Raw genomic sequence first — 20205 nt, 5'->3', positions numbered from 1 at the left:
AAAAGTCCAGCTAGACAGAGGACAAGGACAATGTGTGACAATGGGCATGTGTTCATACCTCACCACCATGCCATGGATTTTCCACCACCGTACACCACCATCACAGCCTCTGTAAAGACTCCTGCCACAGCCCGTAAGGTGTAAATGCGGCACCTAGGTATACCCACATGGCCAGGTGTTCCCTTCCAACACCATAGGCCATCACAAGGGCCTTCAGAGGGGTTGCAGTGGCAGGTCCATCCGGTCTGCTGGCTGTTGCCACAGAGTTTCAGAGTTGCAAACAGCTGGACTTTTAGACTGGATCAAGGGCCTTTTGGGCTGAGATCAGACTGGATCCACCAGATCTACATCCAGTCTGCCTGACCCCAGCCTGGGGTTAATGGTGACACAGGAGGAACATGGGCCCTCATATGTTGATGGCAAACTGAATCCTAAATAGCCACTTGCCTACTTATCTATTATGAATTTCCTCCAGGCAAGAGTTCTTTTCTTTCAAGCTGTGTTATACCATGAATGACTAATATAAGCAGTGCAAAACATGTTTGTGGTTTTGCAATTTGTGCAGATGTATTTGTAAGGCTGATTTCAGAAGGTATTCTTGGCTCATCTTAAAGGTTTTGGTGGAACAAGTGGGGGGTCTGACCATTATGTCTCAGTGAAACAGCACAGTGTAACATTAATGGCAGTTATTAATGAAACTAGATCTGGATATAGTCATATCCGTCTGCTGCTTAGAATAAATACATCTCAGCAAAGCTGAACGTATGAGTAAAACTAAATACTGGAATTATTTTTTGCTTGTTGTTTCCCTGCTGTGACTTAAATTTAAACCATGGGTTGCTGTAGAAGAAGAAATTCTCTCTGTCCTTTAAGGAGGGATCCTCTGCCCTTCCCTTCTCCTTTAGGGCCTGCTGAAGGACAGTAGATAACTTAGGGCACAGTTGTGCCATTTCATTTTATTAGCTCCGGTTAGCACAGCCTGCTTGGTTTAAAAATAGTAGCTCAAAATGGAGATAGTAATTCCAGAAGTGGCTGCCAGTCACATGGTAAACTTTCCTTCTGTGCAGTTTGGATGGTTGTGAGGGAAACATTTATTTCCAGAGCTTCTATGTGTTTATTCTCTACTGTCAGTCTTCTTTCTATTTTTTAAAAATAAATTCTTGTTGTCTTATACACAAACATCCATGGGGTGGGAAAGGAGAGTCTTTGGAATTTTACCCATTTTACCCCCTGGTTGCATGGGGACTGAGGGAGGTGTAATAATCATAATAACAGTAATAAAAGAAACTTCCCCAAACTGCTCATTTAAGAAGGTTTGTATACTACCCTTCACCCAGAAGATTTCAAATGACATCCAACAATGCACAGGAAGCTCTCTTCAGTCAAATGAGACTGTTTGTCTATCTCAGATTCCTGTCCAGCAGTGACCTTTCAGGAAGAAACTTTTCACTCTGCTGGAGGAAATGTATGGGGATGAACCTGGTACCTTTTGCATGGAAAACAGTTCCTCTCTGAGCTACCATCCCTCCCATATGAACTACAGAATCATTAAGTGTACATGCATTATGCAACTTATGGAATGGCCTGCTTTACGAGATCCGTCAAATTACTTATTTAGACAGCTTTAAGAAAGCATTAAGACTGATCTCTTCTGGCAGGCCTTCCCAGAATAAAACACTCGGCCACACAGGAATCCCCCACACATGTGATGACTCAGCCCATGATTATCAGTTATTGGTATTGGTTATTTAATTGCTTTAGTTTTTAATCGTTGAATTTTACCCTTATACTGTTTAATCCTTTGTTAAGAGGGGGGAGATATTCTGTATATATTGAGGTATTTTAATCTTTATACACCGCTTTGATTTTCTCGACAAAAAGTGGATAGAAATAAAAGTTTTATTTATTATTATTATTATATAATTGTTAAATGTACCTGCATTTATATACATTCAGAGGCCCTGTGCAGACCAACACTTTGGGCTGGCCTGGGGGCAGAGTTGGGGCATAGCATCTACATGATGCACACCCCGGCTCCACTCCCAGGGCACCATGACGCCATGTGCCGCACCACATAGTGCATGACATCACGGTGCTCCTCCGGCACTGCATCTGCATGACACAGTGCCAAAGGAGAGCCGTATAGCCACAGTGCCACAGCTATCATGGCCTTTCCGGGGCATAAAAAGAAGCCGCTTTTTGCATCTCCTTTTCGCTCCCTGGAAAGGCCAGATTGGGACCACGGCATGCAGTTGCCCCAGCCCTGATCTGGCTGAAAAAGAGGCGACTAGAGACTGCCCCTTCAGGGTTGTTTGCACAGCCCCATACTTCAATTCACAAAGTCTCTGAAAAAGAAGCTCCTTTTTACAAAGTCTTAACACATCTACTTCATTAACTGAGGTATACCTGTATTTAGAAAGTAATGTAGTGTTATCTATGTCACTCTCTAGTTTGTGCATGGCTGCTGGGTGGGAGAAATGGCCATAGTGGTTTCCTGTTTATAAATGGAATGCTAAAGTAGATCTGTAAATGTTTTCCAACATTTTTCTTTGGAATTTCAGAATGATGATCTTCGAAACCTGTCCCTTTCGGGCCATGTTGGCTTTGACAGTCTCCCTGACCAGCTGGTCAACAAGTCAACCTCGCAGGGTTTCTGCTTCAACATCCTTTGTGTTGGTAAGTGATGCTAACCATCCTCTGAACAAAGAGATTTCCTGCACTCTTTCCGGGTGCAGCATGCTGAGTTAGTGATGTAAGATTCCCTCCACTGTGTTTTCATGTGTAAAAGAGGAAACATCAATGGGAATATTTGAATAAAAAATGCTCAGATGTCCATGCATTGTTCTAAAATGTTTGAACAAAATTAGCAAGCCTCTTACCTTACATTTTGACATTTCAGACTTTTGGCTACAAACAGTGGCCGATAGATTCTAATACAGTTTTTCCTCTGAAGTTTTGGAATTTTTGACACATTTTAAGGGTGTTGTTTTCTGGATTAGAATTTTAGAATTTAATAGCCCTTTCTATCTATGTAATGTTCCAAACAGGACTGTGGGAAGACATCCTTTTTGCACCAATAGAGTACTTCAGTTAATATTTCCATCTAGAAACACACCCTGCTTTTTTAAAAGGTAAAAGTGCCCAAACCTAGTTTTTTGGTATAATTTATACCCTGCCCTTATCTCTTTTGACTGAGGGCTTGAGGGTTCTTTGCCTTCTGTCTGCTAATCTGGATCTATTTGGAGGTTCCTTCTATCTCCATATGATTTCTTTCCAAACATAGTATCGTTCAAACAGGCAGAGTTAGTACAAACACTCCACTAAAGTATTCTTAAATCTGGGGATCTCAGGTTATTTTATTATTTTGTTCATGTGAGATACCTTTGTGTTAAGTGGGGTTTACTCCCAGAAAAATTGGTGAAGTTTTGCAGCCTTATTTCTGGGTTTTGTTTTTGTTTTTGTTTGGTTGGATGGAGACTGAAGCCTTGGCCCTGCAGCCCATGGACAGTTTCTTCAGTCACCTCTCTGTCTTCTTAGATTTCAGCAGGCATTCATCTTTCCTGGCATGAGGTCTAGAAAGTTGCTTTTTAAAAAATGCAGAAAAAAAGAGGAAGGTTAGCAATCTGCTGGATTTGCTTTTGTGCATGATACTAAACTGTCCCCATGGTACTACATTGCTGGGGACTGTGGCATATATACAGCCTTGCGTTTAAGGCATTGGAGAGAAGTCACTTGAATGTTGTAGCCAAACTCATCTTCAGTCTTTGAGCAGAATTCATCTGTGGAATGCAAAAGGGCTGCTGCCTCTCCCCTAATGTCTCTTGAGGACTGGTATATTCATATCCATCAATTTATTTTTAAAAATGGGTGCAATGAAACCACAGGAAGCTGTGTGACTGAGCGAGTTGAGTTTAAAAGTAGAGTGAATGGTGCCTTTCCTGAGATTCCTCCTTTTCAATTTGTGTGTGTACGAGTGTCCTGAGAGGCATTTTTGTGTGTTCAAAAATGAAATGGATGAACTTTGAACTTAGCTTGGCAGGGCTGAGCTATTCCCACTGCTGCTTGTTTATATGAAATCAGGTTTGTTTTTAAAGTGAAACTTTAGTATCAGCTTCGCTTGTTATGTTTAAAAAGAGAAGACATTGACTGGGGTTTTGTTGCACTTTTTTAAAAAAAAACATACATCCCGCAGAGTGTGGCTTAAGTTCAGTGACATCCACAGTTGGGTTACAAGGCTTGAATTCCCCCTTTTGTATACATGTGGGATCTCTAGAAGTTTGACAAAATTGGGCCGGGGCACATAATTTTTTTGGTGCTAGGAGGGAATCACAGTAGGAAACTTTTGGATGTAGTATGCAAGGGGCTCTAGTGGAAAAAGTAAAGTAGTTACTATTTTTCTCTTGCTATTGATACTCCTCACTTTGATGTATGTTCAGCAATGTAACAAGGGATTAAAGGATAACTCTTTGACAAATCCTTGACAGATAGAAGCCCTAGACTGAATCTCTTGTATCATTGACACCTTAAAGTTTGGAGTAGGAAACATGTGGTCCCCATGTTATATACTCCACTATCTAATTTTTGTTTTTGTTGTTAAAACATGGAAATTTACACTCTACCATGTTTGCTTCTTTAAACCAAGGCTGCACCTACACTGCAGAATTAATGGAGTTTGACACCACATTAACTGCCATGGTGCAATGCTATGGAATTCTTAGACTTGTAACTTTGTGAGATATTTAGCTTTCAGTCAGAGAGCTCTGGTGCCATAACAAACTACAAATCCCAGGATACCATAGGATGGAGCATCCAGATGATGCATGCCCTGACTCTGTCCCAGGAGCGCCATGATGCTGTGCACCGCTCCACATGGTATGCGGCATCATGCCGTTCCTCTGGCTCCTTTTTGCGCCCTCAAAAGGCCAGATCGTGGCCACGGTGTGAGGTTGCTGTGGCCCCGATCTGGTGCCAAAAGGGGAGGCTACAGTCTGTAGAGCCATTCAGCCTCTGGTACTCTAGATATTTTAGACTTCAACTCTCAAATGCCATAACCAGAGTCATACTCTCAGCCCCAGAAAACTCCATGATGGCCTTAGGGTCATCATAAGTTGGAAATACCTTGAAGGTACACATCATCATCATCATCAACAACAACAACAACAACAAGTTCTAGCACCATGGTTCTCATCCTCTGGCACTCTAGATATTTTAGACTTCAACTTTCAAAAACCATAGCCAGCATAGGCAATAGTCAGGGATTCTGGGAGTTGAAGTCCAAAACGACTGAAAGACAGAAGGTTGAGAGTCACTTCTCTAGCACACATTTTTGTCACTGCCATCTCTGTTTAAAGATTATTGATAGCTGCAGTAGAGAGAAATCCTTTGCCTGAGATTCTGGAGAGCTCCTGTCAATCAGGACAGAGAGTTTGGGTTGAGAGTTTTGGTTTGGCTGATGCTGCATAAAGATACTCCTTATTTTGTTCTGATGTCAAAAGCTCTCATTCCCTACACAAGGCTGTTTTTCACTTTTATGATGTTTTGGCTAAATGGGTTTTCTGTTTACAGTTACTTAAAATTCAGCATCAATATGTTTACTTCTGCCCTTAATGTGCTTCAAAGGAAGTTTAGTTTAAGTGTATGTTATTCCTATTAGACTTTCCAAAGTACAGTTTTTGTGTGGCTTTTTATATACTGGTCCAGAACTAGCAATTGCAGACATGTAATTGGATATATATTTTGGTTGTAATTTGATTTTTAAGAGAGTTAGAATTGGCACAGGAAGGGCATGCAAGTACATACGCACCTGCACTCTATTGCTGCCCATCCTCTAACAGATTTTGCTCATTTTTGAACAAATAGGAAACTCTTCTAGCGGTTTACCAAATACAGATATGAGATGAATGTACACTGCCCATTTTGGTGGTTCCTCTCTGGAAACAACTGTGTATTTCTCTAGCTGATAATTGTTTGCTCCCTGTGTATCTGATACAACCTTAATTTAAGTCCTACCATTAAAAAAAAAACAGAACACACAAAGGGTGGTGTCAGAAAGACAGTAATTCCATGTTTAATTGAGTGAACATCTTAAAAGTTTTGGATGCATGCATAGTAGACTACAGCTAAGAGTCAAATAACTTAAATAAAGCAGAGCTTGTGAAAGTTAGATTTTTATTTTATTTTTAGTTTACAGCTGAAACATGCTTGCTGGGGCATGCTGAGAACTGTAAATCAAAAAGCAAAGGTTTACCAAGCTCTCAGTAGCAAGTAACCGTAGGCATCAGCCTAGTTTGCTCCAGTGTCTAAAGTCGCTCATAAACTGAGGTAAGGATCAAGAAGAATTTAGTTCAAATTCCATATCAACCATGAACTGACTAGGAGGCCCTAGGCAAGTCCCTCTGTCTTGATCTTATCCTATTGGTAGTCCTGTTGGTAGTTTACACACATGTACATTTTTTTACACATGCAGTTATGCTTTTTTAGCTATTGTTTAGTATCAGTATTCTGTCCACAGCTGTATAATTGCAGTCCCGCAAATGTAACCATCTCACAGTTAGATGTGCTTTCTTGGATGGTAAATAACTTTTCATCAGGGTCTTCAATGTATCACCTAATTCACTGGGATTCCATAGACAGAAAGTGTGCATCCCTTGCTGGACAATGGGGCAGTAAGCAGTCTCCCCACACATGGGCTGGGTTCACAGCCCCGAGTGCTGTAAAGCTGTGGCTGCAGTGGAAAGGGCACCCTTTTGCAAACTCAAGAAGGAGCGGCATTTTGCCACCTCTTTTTGAGCTGACAAATAGCTGGATCAGGGCCACGGTATGCGGTTGCTGCGGCCCCCATCCAACTCCCAAAATGAGCAGTGTGAAGTCACTCCTTCAGGGCCGTCTGTTTCAGGCCCTCCTTCCCAAGTGTATATCCAGCTCTGAACATAAGGCAGAAACTTTAATAGTTGACATTTATTTTCTCAGACCTCCTAACATGGATGTGTTTCTTTCAGGGGAAACGGGCATTGGAAAATCGACACTCATGGACACTCTGTTCAACACAAAGTTTGAAAGTGACCCAGCCACTCACAACGAGCCTGGTGTGAGATTGAAAGCAAGAAGTTATGAACTTCAGGAGAGCAATGTCCGTCTGAAGCTGACCATTGTAGACACAGTGGGATTTGGAGATCAGATCAATAAAGATGACAGGTAGTGTTGAACTTGCCCTGTACAAAGTATGCTTTAAAGATCTGATTATCCTGTTGATTAGACACAAATAAAAAATGTAATCCTTGTACAGTATGTGCAGGGAGATTTTGGTGGAAAGCTTGCACATTTGATATAACTCTATTCTGTAGGAAGAGATGTGACATTCCTCTAGAACACTTGATTCCACTTGTGCATTCTGGAGTGATAATAGTCCTGTGTCAGAACTATACCATGACAGAAACCTTTTGTGATCACATCTGTTTCTTTGTGATTTCTATTTCCTTCACCAGCTTCTTGTTGTACCACTTAGAGTCTAGTTCTTCCCTTGAAACTCTTCAAGAATTTTCCTCTATTTTCTCCATCCTTCCATCCTTTTTTAAAAAAAATTGCTCTCATTACTCTACATAAGCTTATCTATTTTCTGCTCTGCATGCATGTTTCATGCTTCTGGTTATGCCTCTTATGTATTCACGGAATGACAATTAAGTATGCATTTTTCATGCCTGACAATGTGATCACATTTTGTGCCTTTTCCCTCCACAAATGTTTTTCAGTCATGTTGAAAAATGACCCATTGTTTTGCTTCGTTTGAAAAAATATGCTAAGATTTTAGTTCTTATTTTTTATTGTTGCTTATTCTACTTTTTTATTTAGAATTAATAAAGTATACTTTTGAGAAAGCACATAATATATAACTTTAAGATATAGGTTTTACTTTTACACACACACACACACACGGGTTTTTAGTATTCCCCATCACCATGCATGGATGTGAGAGATGGACAGTGAAGAAAGTGGGTAAGAAGAAAATCAACTCATTTGAGATGTGATGCTGGAGAAGAGTGCTGAGGATACCATGGCCAGCCCAAAAGATGAACAGTTGGGTCCTAGTACAAATTGTTGTTGTGGTTGTTTTTGTTATTGTTGTTAAATGTACTTATACTCCGTTCTTTAGAAGTGCTCTCAGGGCAGCCTACAAAATCAAGTGAGAACTCTCCCTGGAAGCCAAGATCAGGAAACTGAGGCTGCCATACTTTGGCCACACCATGAGAAGGCACAACTTATTGGAGAAAACAATAATGCTAGGAAAGGTAGAAAGTAGTAGAAAGAGAGGAAGACCACATGCCAGATGGATAGACTCAATCAGGGAGATAACAGGCCTGAGTCTGCAGTATCTAAGAAGAGCAGTGGAGGATACGGGGGTCTTTCCCTTTCAACAGCCACCTCAACTAGAAGCCAGTGAGTCACTCAGCAAGCCCCCTGGGTCTGAGGAAGGTTGTCTTGGGGGCTTCCCTTACTCTACTCTAACCTGGCATGTCCCTGTTCCTCATCCTCAGAGCTCTACTGCCTGATCACCCACTTCAGTCCAGTCCAGCCATTAAGAAACCCTGGACATTTAAAAAATCCACCTGGACAGAAATTTCAGCTCTAAAAAAAGAGGGCACATCTAGGAAAAGGAGGAGATATGGTGACCCTATTTGGTGCTGAACTTGCTTTTCTTACACAATTATTTGACGTGAGTCCATCAGGCTCCTCACTGCAGACATTAACTCTAATATGACATGGATTTCCAGGGCAGGCCTTTAGAAATGCATCAGCATGGATTCGAGAATTTCTTGTCACAGCAACTCAGCTACAATCAAGAATATGCGAAGAGGATCAAGTGACTAGGGCAGGGGTAGGCAACCTGCGGCCCGCGGGCCAGATGCGGCCCGGCAAGGCCTTGGGACCGGCCCCAGCCAGGTCCTGCCGCCAATTGCTGCCGGGGCCTTTGGGGGGCAATTGTCTATAGAAGCCTCAGAAACATGCATTTATATTAACATTTTTTTAAAAATCAGCAATTTTTTTTGCGTGTCCTCCATTTTTTTAAAAAAGTGTCTTCCATTTGAAAATTTTGTCCTACATTTGTCCTGGTTTATTTATATATTTAATTTTTTTAAAAAAATTATTTAATTATTTATTTTTTTGGCTTCGGCCCCCCCAGTTGTCTGAGAGACAGCAACCTGGCTCCCGGCTCAAAAAGGTTGCCTACCCCTGGACTAGGGTGTATGGCATATGTAAGAAGGGATGCTAAAAAGTTCTTGGCCCAAGCAAGAAGGGAATGGCCTAGAGCCATGAAAGTTACATGCTATTCTGCGTATTCACTCTAAAGTTTGGTGCACTTGGCACATTGTTCTTCAAGTTTCTTTAACCGTTCCAAAAAAAAATTCTGATGTCTGGTCACTGAAATTCTGCTCTGTTGTTGCTAACACTTCTGAATCATTTAAAAATTTCTTCCTTCCTTTCAAACTCTTTTTAAGTTTTGGAAACAGGAAATAGAGCAAAATCTGATGAGTAGAGTGGATGGTCTGTGCACTCAGATCCCCAATTCTTCAAAGCATCCATCGTCTTGCCAGCCTTGTGAGCAAGTGTATTGACCTGCAAAAAGAGAACACATTTCTGCAGCTTTCCTCACTGTTTTTTCTTCAATGCCTCTATTAAGTGGCACAGCAAGTTAGCGTAGTATGCTACATTAATTGTTTTGGCACTTCTGAAGATAATTAATCATCAAAATACCTTCCTTATCTAAAAAAAACTGTGGTCATGACCTTTCCTGCTGATCTTTGAGCCTTGAATTTCTTTGGTGGTGGAGAACTGGAGTGCTGCCACTGCAAGGACTGTGGTTTGAACTCTGGATCAGAGTGACATAGCCATGTTTCATCAGTGGTGACAAATCATTCCATAAAATTATCACTAGATTGCTCAAATTGCTGCAAAATCAACATCGAGGTATCCACTCGGTTTAGCTTCTGGTCAGCATTTAAACATTTGACACCCACTTGGCCTACATAATAATAATATAATAATAATAATAAATTTTTATTTATATACCGCCCTGTGGCGAACCAATCCGGGCGGTTTACAGCATTAAAATAACATACAGCATAAAAACAATTTATTTCCCTCCCCCCTTAAAAAGTAATTAAACAACATATCTAATTTAAAACCACAATAACTAGTTAAAATAACAATAAATTAAACAAAATAATACCAACCAATAAACCACTGCAACTTCAGTTCTAAAGAAAAGGGGGCTTTGGAGACATTACTGAGGAGGGGCAAATCCTAAGATCCTGAGGCCGGGATATTTCAGTCTGGGAAGGCCTGCCTGAAGAGATCCGTCTTGACAGCCTTTTTGAAGCTGTCCAAAGATGTTAATTGACGGATCTCACCTGGCAGGCCGTTCCAGAGCCTAGGGGCGACAACAGAGAAAGCCCTCCGGGAGGTCGCCACAAGCCTCGATTTTTGAGGCTGCAACAAGTTCCTCCCAGAGGACCGGAGAGCGCGGGGAGGATTGTATGGGAAGAGGTGGTCTCTGAGATAGCTTGGACCCAAGCCATTTAGGGCTTTAAAGGTAATAACCAACACCTTGTACTGGGCCCGGAAACCAATAGGCAGCCAGTGGAGGGACCTCAAAACCGGAGTGATATGGTCCCTTCTGGATGTTCCTGACACAAGCCTGGCTGCCATGTTTTGAACCAGCTGTAGTTTCCGAACCAGGCACAAGGGTAGCCCCATGTAGAGCGCATTACAGAAGTCAAGGCGTGAGGTTACCAGCGCGTGCACAACTGTCTCGAGATCCCTTACTTCCAGAAAAGGGCGCAGCTGGCGTATCAGCCGAAGCTGATAACAGGCGCTCCTGACCGTCGCATTAACCTGATCTATCATCAAGGAGCACCCCCAGACTGCGAACGCAGTCACTAGAGGAGAGTGTGACCCCGTCCAGGACTGGTGGTTGCAACCCAATTCTTGGTTTCGGGGCCGCTACCGTGAGCACCTCCGTCTTGTTCGGATTCAGCTTCAATCTGTTTTTCCTCATCCAGCCCATTACCGCCCGAAGACATTCATTGAGAGAAGAGATGCCATTAGAATTCGAGGCCGACGAACGAGACATGGACAAATAGATTTGGGTGTCATCAGCGTACTGATAGCACCCAGCACCATAACTCCGTATGATCTCACCCAGCGGCTTCATATAGATGTTAAACAACATTGGGGACAAAATAGCTCCCTGAGGGACTCCACAAAGGAGCTCCCTCTTTCTGGAGCTACTGTCCCCAAACAGCACCCTCTGGGACCTGCCTGAGAGGTAGGACCGGAACCACTGCAATGCAGTGCCTCCGATACCTAATCCCCCCAAGCGGTCCAGGAGGATGCTGTGATCTATCGTATCGAAGGCCGCTGAGAGGTCTAAGAGCACCAACTGGGTCACACTACCCCTGTCGATGCTCAGACGCAGATCGTCAGTCAAGGCAACCATGGCAGTCTCAACCCCAAAGCCTGTCCTGAAGCCAGTTTGAAATGGGTCTAGATAATCGGTTTCATCCAAGACAGCTTGGAGCTGAAGAGCAACCGCCCTCTCGATTACCTTGCCCAAAAATGGCAGCAAAGAAACAGGCCTGTAGTTGTTCATATCCAGGGGGTCCAGGGAAGGTTTTTTCAGACAAGATGGAACATGCCCTTCCCTAAAGGATGCATTGATGATATCCGTGAGGAATCTCCTCAATGCATCCCCCCCCTGGACAGCCAGCCATGATGGGCAAGGGTCGAGAGGGCAGGTTGTTTTCCTCACCTTGCCAAGCAGCTTGTCCACCTCCTCGGTACTCACTGATTGGAGCTGATTCAGAATAACTTCATCGACGGAGTCACTGGACACCTCGCCTATAGATTCTGTTCCAACAGTGGCGTCTAAGTCGGCTCTTATCTGAGAGATTTTATCTGCGAAGAAGTTGTTAAACGGGTCACAGCAGGCCATCGTCGGGTTAAGCAAGGGATTTGGCGCAGGAGGTACCTGCGTCATTTCCCTCACCACCTTAAACAGCTCTGCTGGACGGGACTCTGCAGACACAATACGTGCAGAGGAGAAAGCTCTCTTTGCTGCACGAATTGCCTCCCGATAGGAACAAAGAAAGTTCCTATGGCGAGTTCTGTCAGATAGGAGTCGAGTCTTCCGCCACCTACGCTCTAGTCGTTGTCCGAACCGCTTCATTCTCCTAAGCTCTGGTGTATACCATGGCCTACGATTTGAAGCGGATTGGCAAGGACGCTTGGGAGCGATCGTGTTGATAGCCCTGGTAAGATCGGTGTTCCAGGTATCAACCAGAGCATCAACAGGGTCACCGGCATTCCCAACCATTAAACCCTCTAAGGCTCTCTGGAATCCTATTGGTTCCATTAGCCTTCGAGGGCGGACCATTCGAATGGGTCCACCACCCCCGGTGGGGCAGATATTGGCTCTTAGTGCCGTCTTGACCAGGAAATGATCCGTCCATGACAATGCGGAGGTACTTACCACCTCCGCCCACGGATATTCCTGTTCCGTACTAAAGACCGCATCGAGTGTATGACCTACACAATGTGTGGGCCCAATGACCAGTTGGGATAGGCCCATGTTTGTCATGGTCTCCATGAACTCCCGAGCCGCACCTGTTAGGCTGGTCTCGAGCGGAATGTTGAAGTCCCCCAAAACTAGAAGTCTGGGGGACTCCAACAGTAGCTCAGAGACCAGCTGTGTCAGCTCGGTCAGGGAGTCTGCTAGACAACGGGGTGGTCGGTAGACTAGCAAAATCCCCAGACTATCCCTGGTCTTCAGGCTGAGATACATACACTCGAAGTGGACTGTGTTCCGGACAGGTATCCTGGTCAAGGCCAGGTGGTTCTTGTGAACCAGAGCCACTCCGCCCCCCCCACCCACTTCCCCTCACCTGCTCACTGACAGAATACCCGGCTGGGAGGGCCTGCGCCCAGGTGACTGCGCTATCCTCTCCCAGCCAGGTCTCTGTGAAGCAGGCCAGGTCGGCATCCTCATCCAGGAGGAGGTCCTGGATGATGTGGGTCTTGTTTTTGACCAACCTGGCATTGCAGAGGAGCAGAGTGAGGTTCTGTGGAATGGTTGGTCTGCTCTCCAAGCCATTCTGAGAAACAGAGGGAACTGAAGGCGGGATAGCTTTCAAGCAGCGATCCCGTCTTCTTTTGTAACATTTGTTCCCTCTATTCCAACCATACCTCCCATTCCCCAGCACAACTACAGCTTCTGTGTCGCCAACTGCTCATGAATTACAACCCCAGTACATTCCTGGGACACCTCTAGTGTCTCAGAAATTGTTTTAGTTGAGATCCTCCAATCTGCCAAAATAGGTCAAGAACACGCTCAACAATTTCAGGAGTTGACACTGTTAAAGACCTCCCAAACCTTGCTTCATCTTCCCTCTCAAAATCTCCACACTGAAAGTTGGCACACCACTTCTTCACATTTGAGTATGATGGGCACTTGTCACTCAGTGTTTGCATCATACATGCATGGATTTCCTTTGGAGTTTTCTTCTGCAGGAACAGGAACTTCATGATGGCTCAGAGTTCAGCATTTAAAAAGTCCACACTTTTGTTGGTATGGTTCTAACAATGATATGAAAAAATACAAAAATTAGAGTTACATTCATGCAAATTGGCAGTTTACAATGCAAAAGCACACTCTTTCAAGCTGCAGTAGCAAAATTATGCCCAGATTTTGGGAAGTGGGTTGGGCTGACAACTTTTCAGCACACCCTTGCATAAACATGACACATTTGAGAAACATTTGCAGGGGTCTTGGTAAAACTTCCCATTCCATCAGCCAAGAGCTCATCTAAGCCTTCTCCCCCATTCTCTGTGTTGGAGCTTTGGTTAAAGATGTCAGGCTTTTAAACCCATGAATGACATGTCCACACTGAACTAGCTTTTGAAGCAGCAATATATTTGCAAGATAAGGTAAAGGCTACTTTTTAAAGTCTCAAAGAAGCAGATGTACTAAATGAGAATGCATCTTATCGGCTGGTTGCTTAGCATCTGATTTAATTCAGCAAAGGCTGGCACTATTGTTTTCCATCATCTGTCAAGACTTCCTTCACTCAAGACCTAACAAAGAAGGAGCTCACCCTGACTCCTCATGTCAGTAGGAGGCCTGTTATCTCTACTGTGCCTTTTCACAATTGGGGGCTTGTCCCAAACAACATAATCTAGGCGTTGTAACTGCAATTAGTCTACTTACTGTACTGAGGTTTACTGGCCTATTTTTGCAATCCCTTTCTGTTTCTCTTTCTTTGCAGGAGGGTGTTCTCTACATTCAAAACAGGGCACGTCTCAAGCTGTCAAAGCCGATCCTAAAGTACACTGTTGATGGAGACTTTGTAGAACATCTGCGTTAGTTCTAGCAGTTTTTTTTTTCCAAGGAAAGAAGACTGAGACTGAAGTATTAGGACTCTTTTTAGTGTTTAACTCAGCTTTATGCATGCAGAATATCTTTTGTGGCAATACAGCTTGGCCAGGGCTGTTTCACTCATGTTTATCATACCATCGGCCATAGATGTGTGGCTATTTTAAGCACCCCAAAGCACGTGCATCCTGTCTCCAGAGTTAGTCAGAGATCAATGTGGTAAACCAGTCCTCACCTCATAAACTACCATTTCATAGAATGCTGCAACTCTAGCTACTGGACTATAAAGTGGATTTACTTTCCTTCACTAACTATAAACCCAATTTTTAACATGTGTGTTCTGCCCATGCATTGATAGACATATTTGGCTGGCACAGGGAGCTGAGTACTAACCCTCCTATGTTTTCAGTATTTTGTCTTTAGCGCCCCTTAGCTAATTGTTCTTGATTGGTGTTAGGGGGCAGTTGTGTTGCTCTTGGTGTGACATGCTGCTGTTTTCCTAGTTCTTTTCCAGAGGTGGAGTGTTTAGCAGGAACATACCAAATAATGAGAACCACACCTAAACTACTGCCCCCCCACAAGATTTGCTGTAAACTCTAGATTGAGTTTAGGGTCAGGATGGGTTAGAAAATCTATCAGCCCATTTGGGGCGGGCTGCACCCGCCCCTTCCCCCAGTGTATCAGGGCCTCAGCTGCCAGAACGGCAGCCGCTGAGGCCCTGATCCGCCGCTTCCCCGCAGCCTGAAAAGGGGTGTCCTTGGCCCCTTTCTCCCTTGCTTCGCTGGGCGCAGCCGTCTGAAGGCTGCGCCCAGCAAAGCAAAGCGGCGCCGCAAACCAGGAAGGAGCTCCGAAACGGAGCTCCTTCCTGGTCCGCGGAAAGGACCAGGCCCTGGTCCTTTCCACACCCTGGTGCGGACCGACAACGTCACGTCCGCGCCGCCCTGTATAGAGGCGGCGCGGTCGTGACGTCGTCATGGCGGCCCCCTTGTGGAAGGGGAGCCGCCATTTTGTACAGACTCAGTCCATACTAGGGTTAGGGGGGTGCGGAAGCACCGCACCTTCCTAACCCTAGTACGGACTGACTCCATACTTTAATGGCGGTGTGTAACCTGCCAAAGTTTCTGTTACTGTTTGGAAAGCTTACTGATTTTATACAAGCAGCTGGCAAAGTCTAGTCACAGACCATGGTTTATACTAATGATGGTTTGACATGAGACATGAATTTGCAAAGGTTCTTGCTGTGACTATACCATAAAATGCTAACAGGATGAAAAAAAGCAGATAAGATACTTAGTTCTAAACCATGATTTTTATGTTTGTAAGCTCCAATCAAAGGTTGTGTTCTTCAGAATGGTTAATGCAAATTCTGCATGGACTGAGCCAAAAAACAATAATAGAGAGTCAGTGCTACTATAAAACAGCTGGCAGCTGAATGTGTAACTAGTTCTATAGCCTGGTCAAAACAGTTCATCATATTTCACAGTATACATTTACTTACAACCCCTAAAGTTTAGCTGTTGTTGTTGCTGTTGTTGTCAGACTTAGGGCAACCCTAGGTGAACATATCATGGGGTTGTCTTGGCGAGATTTGTTCAGAGAGTGTTTTGCCTTTGCCTTCCCCTAAGGCTGAGAGTGTGTGACTTGCCCAAATTGGTCCAGTGGGTTTCCATGGCTAAGTGGGGTCTCCCTCGTCTCCAGAGCCATATTCTAATACTCATAGTCCAATCACTACACCACACTGGCTCAACTTTAACAGGCATGTTTTTGGAGTTCCTGGCTCAAGTTATGTACAGGATATACACAATAGGCAAATACCACGAAGATTTTATGCAGTACAATGCCATATATCTATGTATTGTCTTTTTGTAATCCGTTATATAACTCCTTGAAGAAGAACTTAAGTGTACCCACAAGCCAAATATTATCAGCCTTTTTAACTAATGAAAGGCTAATTTTCCAACATCTTAGATATACCTCTTTTTTTCTTGTGTAAATCTGTATACTAGACTTTCAAATCCAGTTTAACTACCATCCCCACCCTTGAAACTGGAGAAATCAGTCTGTTTTAACCTGGATTTGGAGTTTGTAGAAGGGCTGGACCAAAAGCGTTTGCTGACTGTTTGCAACCAGCAGCAAAGCTATTTTAATGACTTCATCTAAATTTTCCTAAATAGGGAAAGAGTCTTTACCAAGGAATTCTTGGAATGTGCAGCTCTCAGGGAAAAATTCCAAAGATGTCTGTTTTAAACCCACAGAAACTGAAACATTTTGATTTCCATGAAGGTGGGTGGTGTGATACTGTAATCAGTACTGGGGCTTTTAATAGTCCCAGACTCAGTTTCTAACCTCTCAAGGTAGTGGCTGTTTACATTTTGTTCCACCAAAGAGCAAACCTCCTTCCCTGTTTATCCTAGCAACATTCTCATGTGATTGATCAGGCAAAAAGTTAGTGACTGGCCTCAGATAATCCCATGAGCTTCATGGGTGAGTAGAGGGGTTTGAACCCAGATCACCAGTATCTGGGGTGACACTGTCTGATATGATTTGATGCTGTAGGTATTACTCTACTCTGTACTGGTCCATGTTTTAGTAGGACCTAAGGTAGCATTGCTGGGAAAGACTCCTATCTAGTACTATGGAGAACATTGCTAGCAGACAATATTAAGTTAGATTGACAAGTGATCTAAGGCAACTATATATGTCTTAAGAAGCGTGCTTCTTCTTTGTGGTCTGTGGGACTCACACAAGAGGGTTAGCTGTGCCTGACATTAACCAGAGGCAAAGGCACAATTGCACATATAAGTGCAGAGAAGTTGTGATATGCTTCTCTCAGAGTTGATTTGAAGGCAGTTAGCAACAACAACCCTTTATATCTACATTCATGCATTGCCCCCACCACTATCACTTGACATAATATATGAATACAAACATTTTGTTTATTTAGTGTGCGTATTTTCATTCACACATTCAAGTAGATTGTAAGCCTGAGGGCAGGGAACCATCTGAATAACTATCTGTAAGCCGCTCTGAGAGCTTTTAGGGCTGAGGAACGGGGTATAAATACAGTAAGTAAATATGTTAACATTTTAAAGGAAATAATATTGTTTAAATTAGAACAGTAAGTAAATTCAATGTTTAAATCAGCAAATGTGTAAATATTACACGTAAAATGTTTGGAGGGGATCAGGGCTTCCAAGTCTCAAACACCACCACCACCACCCCCACGAGCAGCTCTTTTAGAGCAAAACTCCCATCTCACAGTTTGAGAACCACTGGCATATGCTATAAACTGTACATATGCTACAGTTTTGTGTAAATTGAGGGGAAAAACACAGAATGTAATGTTGTGAATAGAACTCTTATTTCTTGAGTCCCAGCTTTCATGTTCTTGAATGAGCAAGTTTCTAGGAGTCATGTGTTAGCCATGCCTGCTGATTTCGTAGAAACCAGAAGAGTGGATGACCAGGATTTCTAGTGACAGGGCTTGGAACATCAGCATTCCACATAGCTTCTTACTCTGTCCCATGGTTAATAAAATATGAATCGGTTATGTCAATAGTAACATGCAGGTGCAAATAGTGACAAATCATATAGATTTGCGTGTATGTGCCTTCAAGTCACCTGTCATCTTATGGTGACCCCATGAATTTTTTCAAAGGGTTTCATAGGGCCGGTACACATCGACATAAAGCGGCGTCCTGCCAGTGATACTAGGATTAGGGAGCACACACCAACCGCACGCTCCCTAACCCTAGTCCCTGGCAGCGCCAGCATCATGGCAGCCTCCCATCCACACGGGGGCCACCATGATGCCGGCACTGCCATGCAGTATCCCCACGGCCACGCAGGCAAGCAACATTATAAGGGCTGCGATGCAACTACATGGCCACAGGAACGATCTTGAGGGGAAAGGGACTGCCCCTTTCTGTTCCTGGCTGTTTGCGTGTCCCATGAAGCACAAGGACACCCCTTTTCTGGGCCATGGAGAAGTGGCAAAATGCAGCAGGGCTGCCGGTGAGGTTTCCCTGGCCCCAATCCAGCGCAAAAAGGGGCGGGTGCAGGCCACCCCTTTGGGGCAGTCTGTACCAGGCCATAGGCAAGGATAACTCAGAGGTGGTTCTGCCCATTCCTTCATCTGAAATATAGCCTATAGCACCTGGTATTTGTTGGCCTCCCCCATCCAACAATAATAACATTCAGGCACAAATTATGAGAAGTCATGTAGGTTTGCATGCACATGCCTTCAAGGACAAGTGTCCAAAATTGTCATTTATACCATCTGGAAGGTTGTTGTATGACCACAGTGTTATAATCTTGACTCAGATTTTTTCCCCCTCTGGGTATGAGGTCTTATGCACTATATTACAGTAAAAAGCATTCTTCCCACAATACAGTTGATTATCTTATCATAATTGTTCTGGTATTTTTTAAAATGATACCAGCAGAAGTGATATATTTATTACTGAGTCTGAGTTGACCTCATTCCCCCTATATAATGTCTTTCCCACTTTTATAGTGAGCGTACCCCCAAACTGTTGCTGAGAGGGGTAATAGCAATTTTCAGTTTATCTTACAGTGTACAAATGGGATGCCCTGATAGCCAGGCATTCAATCAGAGCAACTCCTGGCTTATTTTAGATTGTTTTGACAAAGAGACATCTTCAGTTGAAAGATAAGCAGTATTTTTGAAAAAGTGTAGAACCCAGTCAGCATGTAACTGTGCATCTTTGCCCTCAAGCCACCTCTTTGTAAAAGGCTATTCAGAGGTGGAAGTGGGATGTAAGCACATAATGTAGAAATCTTTGACCTTTGTCTGTCGCTGGCTGAAGAACTACTTTCTTAGTATACAGGATGGGCTGCATTTTTCAAGCGCATTAGTGTCAGCCATATATGGCCTCCAACTTGAGTAAACTGGTTCAGCTTCTCACCATCTTGACTTACGTGTGTGTGTGTGTGTGTGTGTGTGTGTGTGAGAGAGAGAGAGAGAGAGAGAGAGAGAGGGGGGTATGTTTTCAAGGAACATGGGGCAAACACAACTGTCTCCCTCTCATATTGGTATGCTGCCCTTTACTTCACTTTATATATCACTGTATAGACACCCACAGTTTCCATGAATATATTTGTGAGATGTCTGGGTGATAACAGGACTGTGAGGCTGTGATTGTATTAAAGGGGAACAAGAGACTTGCACCTACAAAGTAAGCACTCTTCCACTGAACTGTATCATAGAATCGTAGAGTTGGAAGAGACCACAAAGGCCATCCAATCCATGCAGGAACTCACAATCAAAGCATCCCTGACAGATGGCCATCCAACCTCTTGTTCCTCCCCTTCACCAATGCCTTATTGTAGGCTATCCTTGGATATGTCTGACTCAGATTAACACAATGGGTTATCATCTGAAATAAAATATTGTAAACAATGGCAGCTGCTATTTGATTTGAAATGGTGTTCTTGTATTTCAGCTACAAGCCCATTGTGGAGTACATTGATGCCCAGTTTGAGGCCTACCTTCAGGAGGAATTGAAGATTAAGCGCTCCCTGTTTAATTATCATGACACCAGGATCCATGCATGCTTGTATTTCATTGCACCTACAGGGCACTCACTGAAATCTCTTGATCTGGTCACCATGAAGAAGCTCGACAGCAAGGTACACCACTATTCACTGCTCTTGTTTTACCAATCATAACTCATTTATATAAAGAAAATGGATTTACGTTTTGGGAAGTGGTGGTGTTTTATCATGTGAATAGCCAGCTGTTTGGAGACCTTCATGGC

At 43.6% G+C, this 20205-nt stretch overlaps 1 protein-coding gene across 7 annotated transcripts in view; it reads left to right on the top strand.

Moving 5' to 3' along the window:
* Positions 1-20205, top strand: part of SEPTIN11 (septin 11) — a 158300-nt gene that overhangs the window by 40806 nt on the left and 97289 nt on the right. For all 7 annotated transcript variants that reach the window (XM_089526283.1, XM_089526284.1, XM_089526286.1 and 4 more), the window contains exons 2-4: positions 2562-2676; positions 6999-7194; positions 19891-20077. In XM_089526283.1, coding sequence (XP_089382409.1) covers positions 2562-2676; positions 6999-7194; positions 19891-20077 — 498 coding nt within the window. The remainder of the gene's footprint in view (positions 1-2561; positions 2677-6998; positions 7195-19890; positions 20078-20205) is intronic.

Source organism: Sceloporus occidentalis, unplaced genomic scaffold (assembly GCF_023333645.1).
Source record: "Sceloporus occidentalis isolate IW3139 unplaced genomic scaffold, rSceOcc1.0.p SCAF_5, whole genome shotgun sequence".
Taxonomy (NCBI): Eukaryota; Metazoa; Chordata; class Lepidosauria; order Squamata; family Phrynosomatidae; genus Sceloporus; species Sceloporus occidentalis.
Note: the sequence above shows the minus strand (reverse complement) of the source record. Positions and strands in the feature narration are given on the sequence as shown.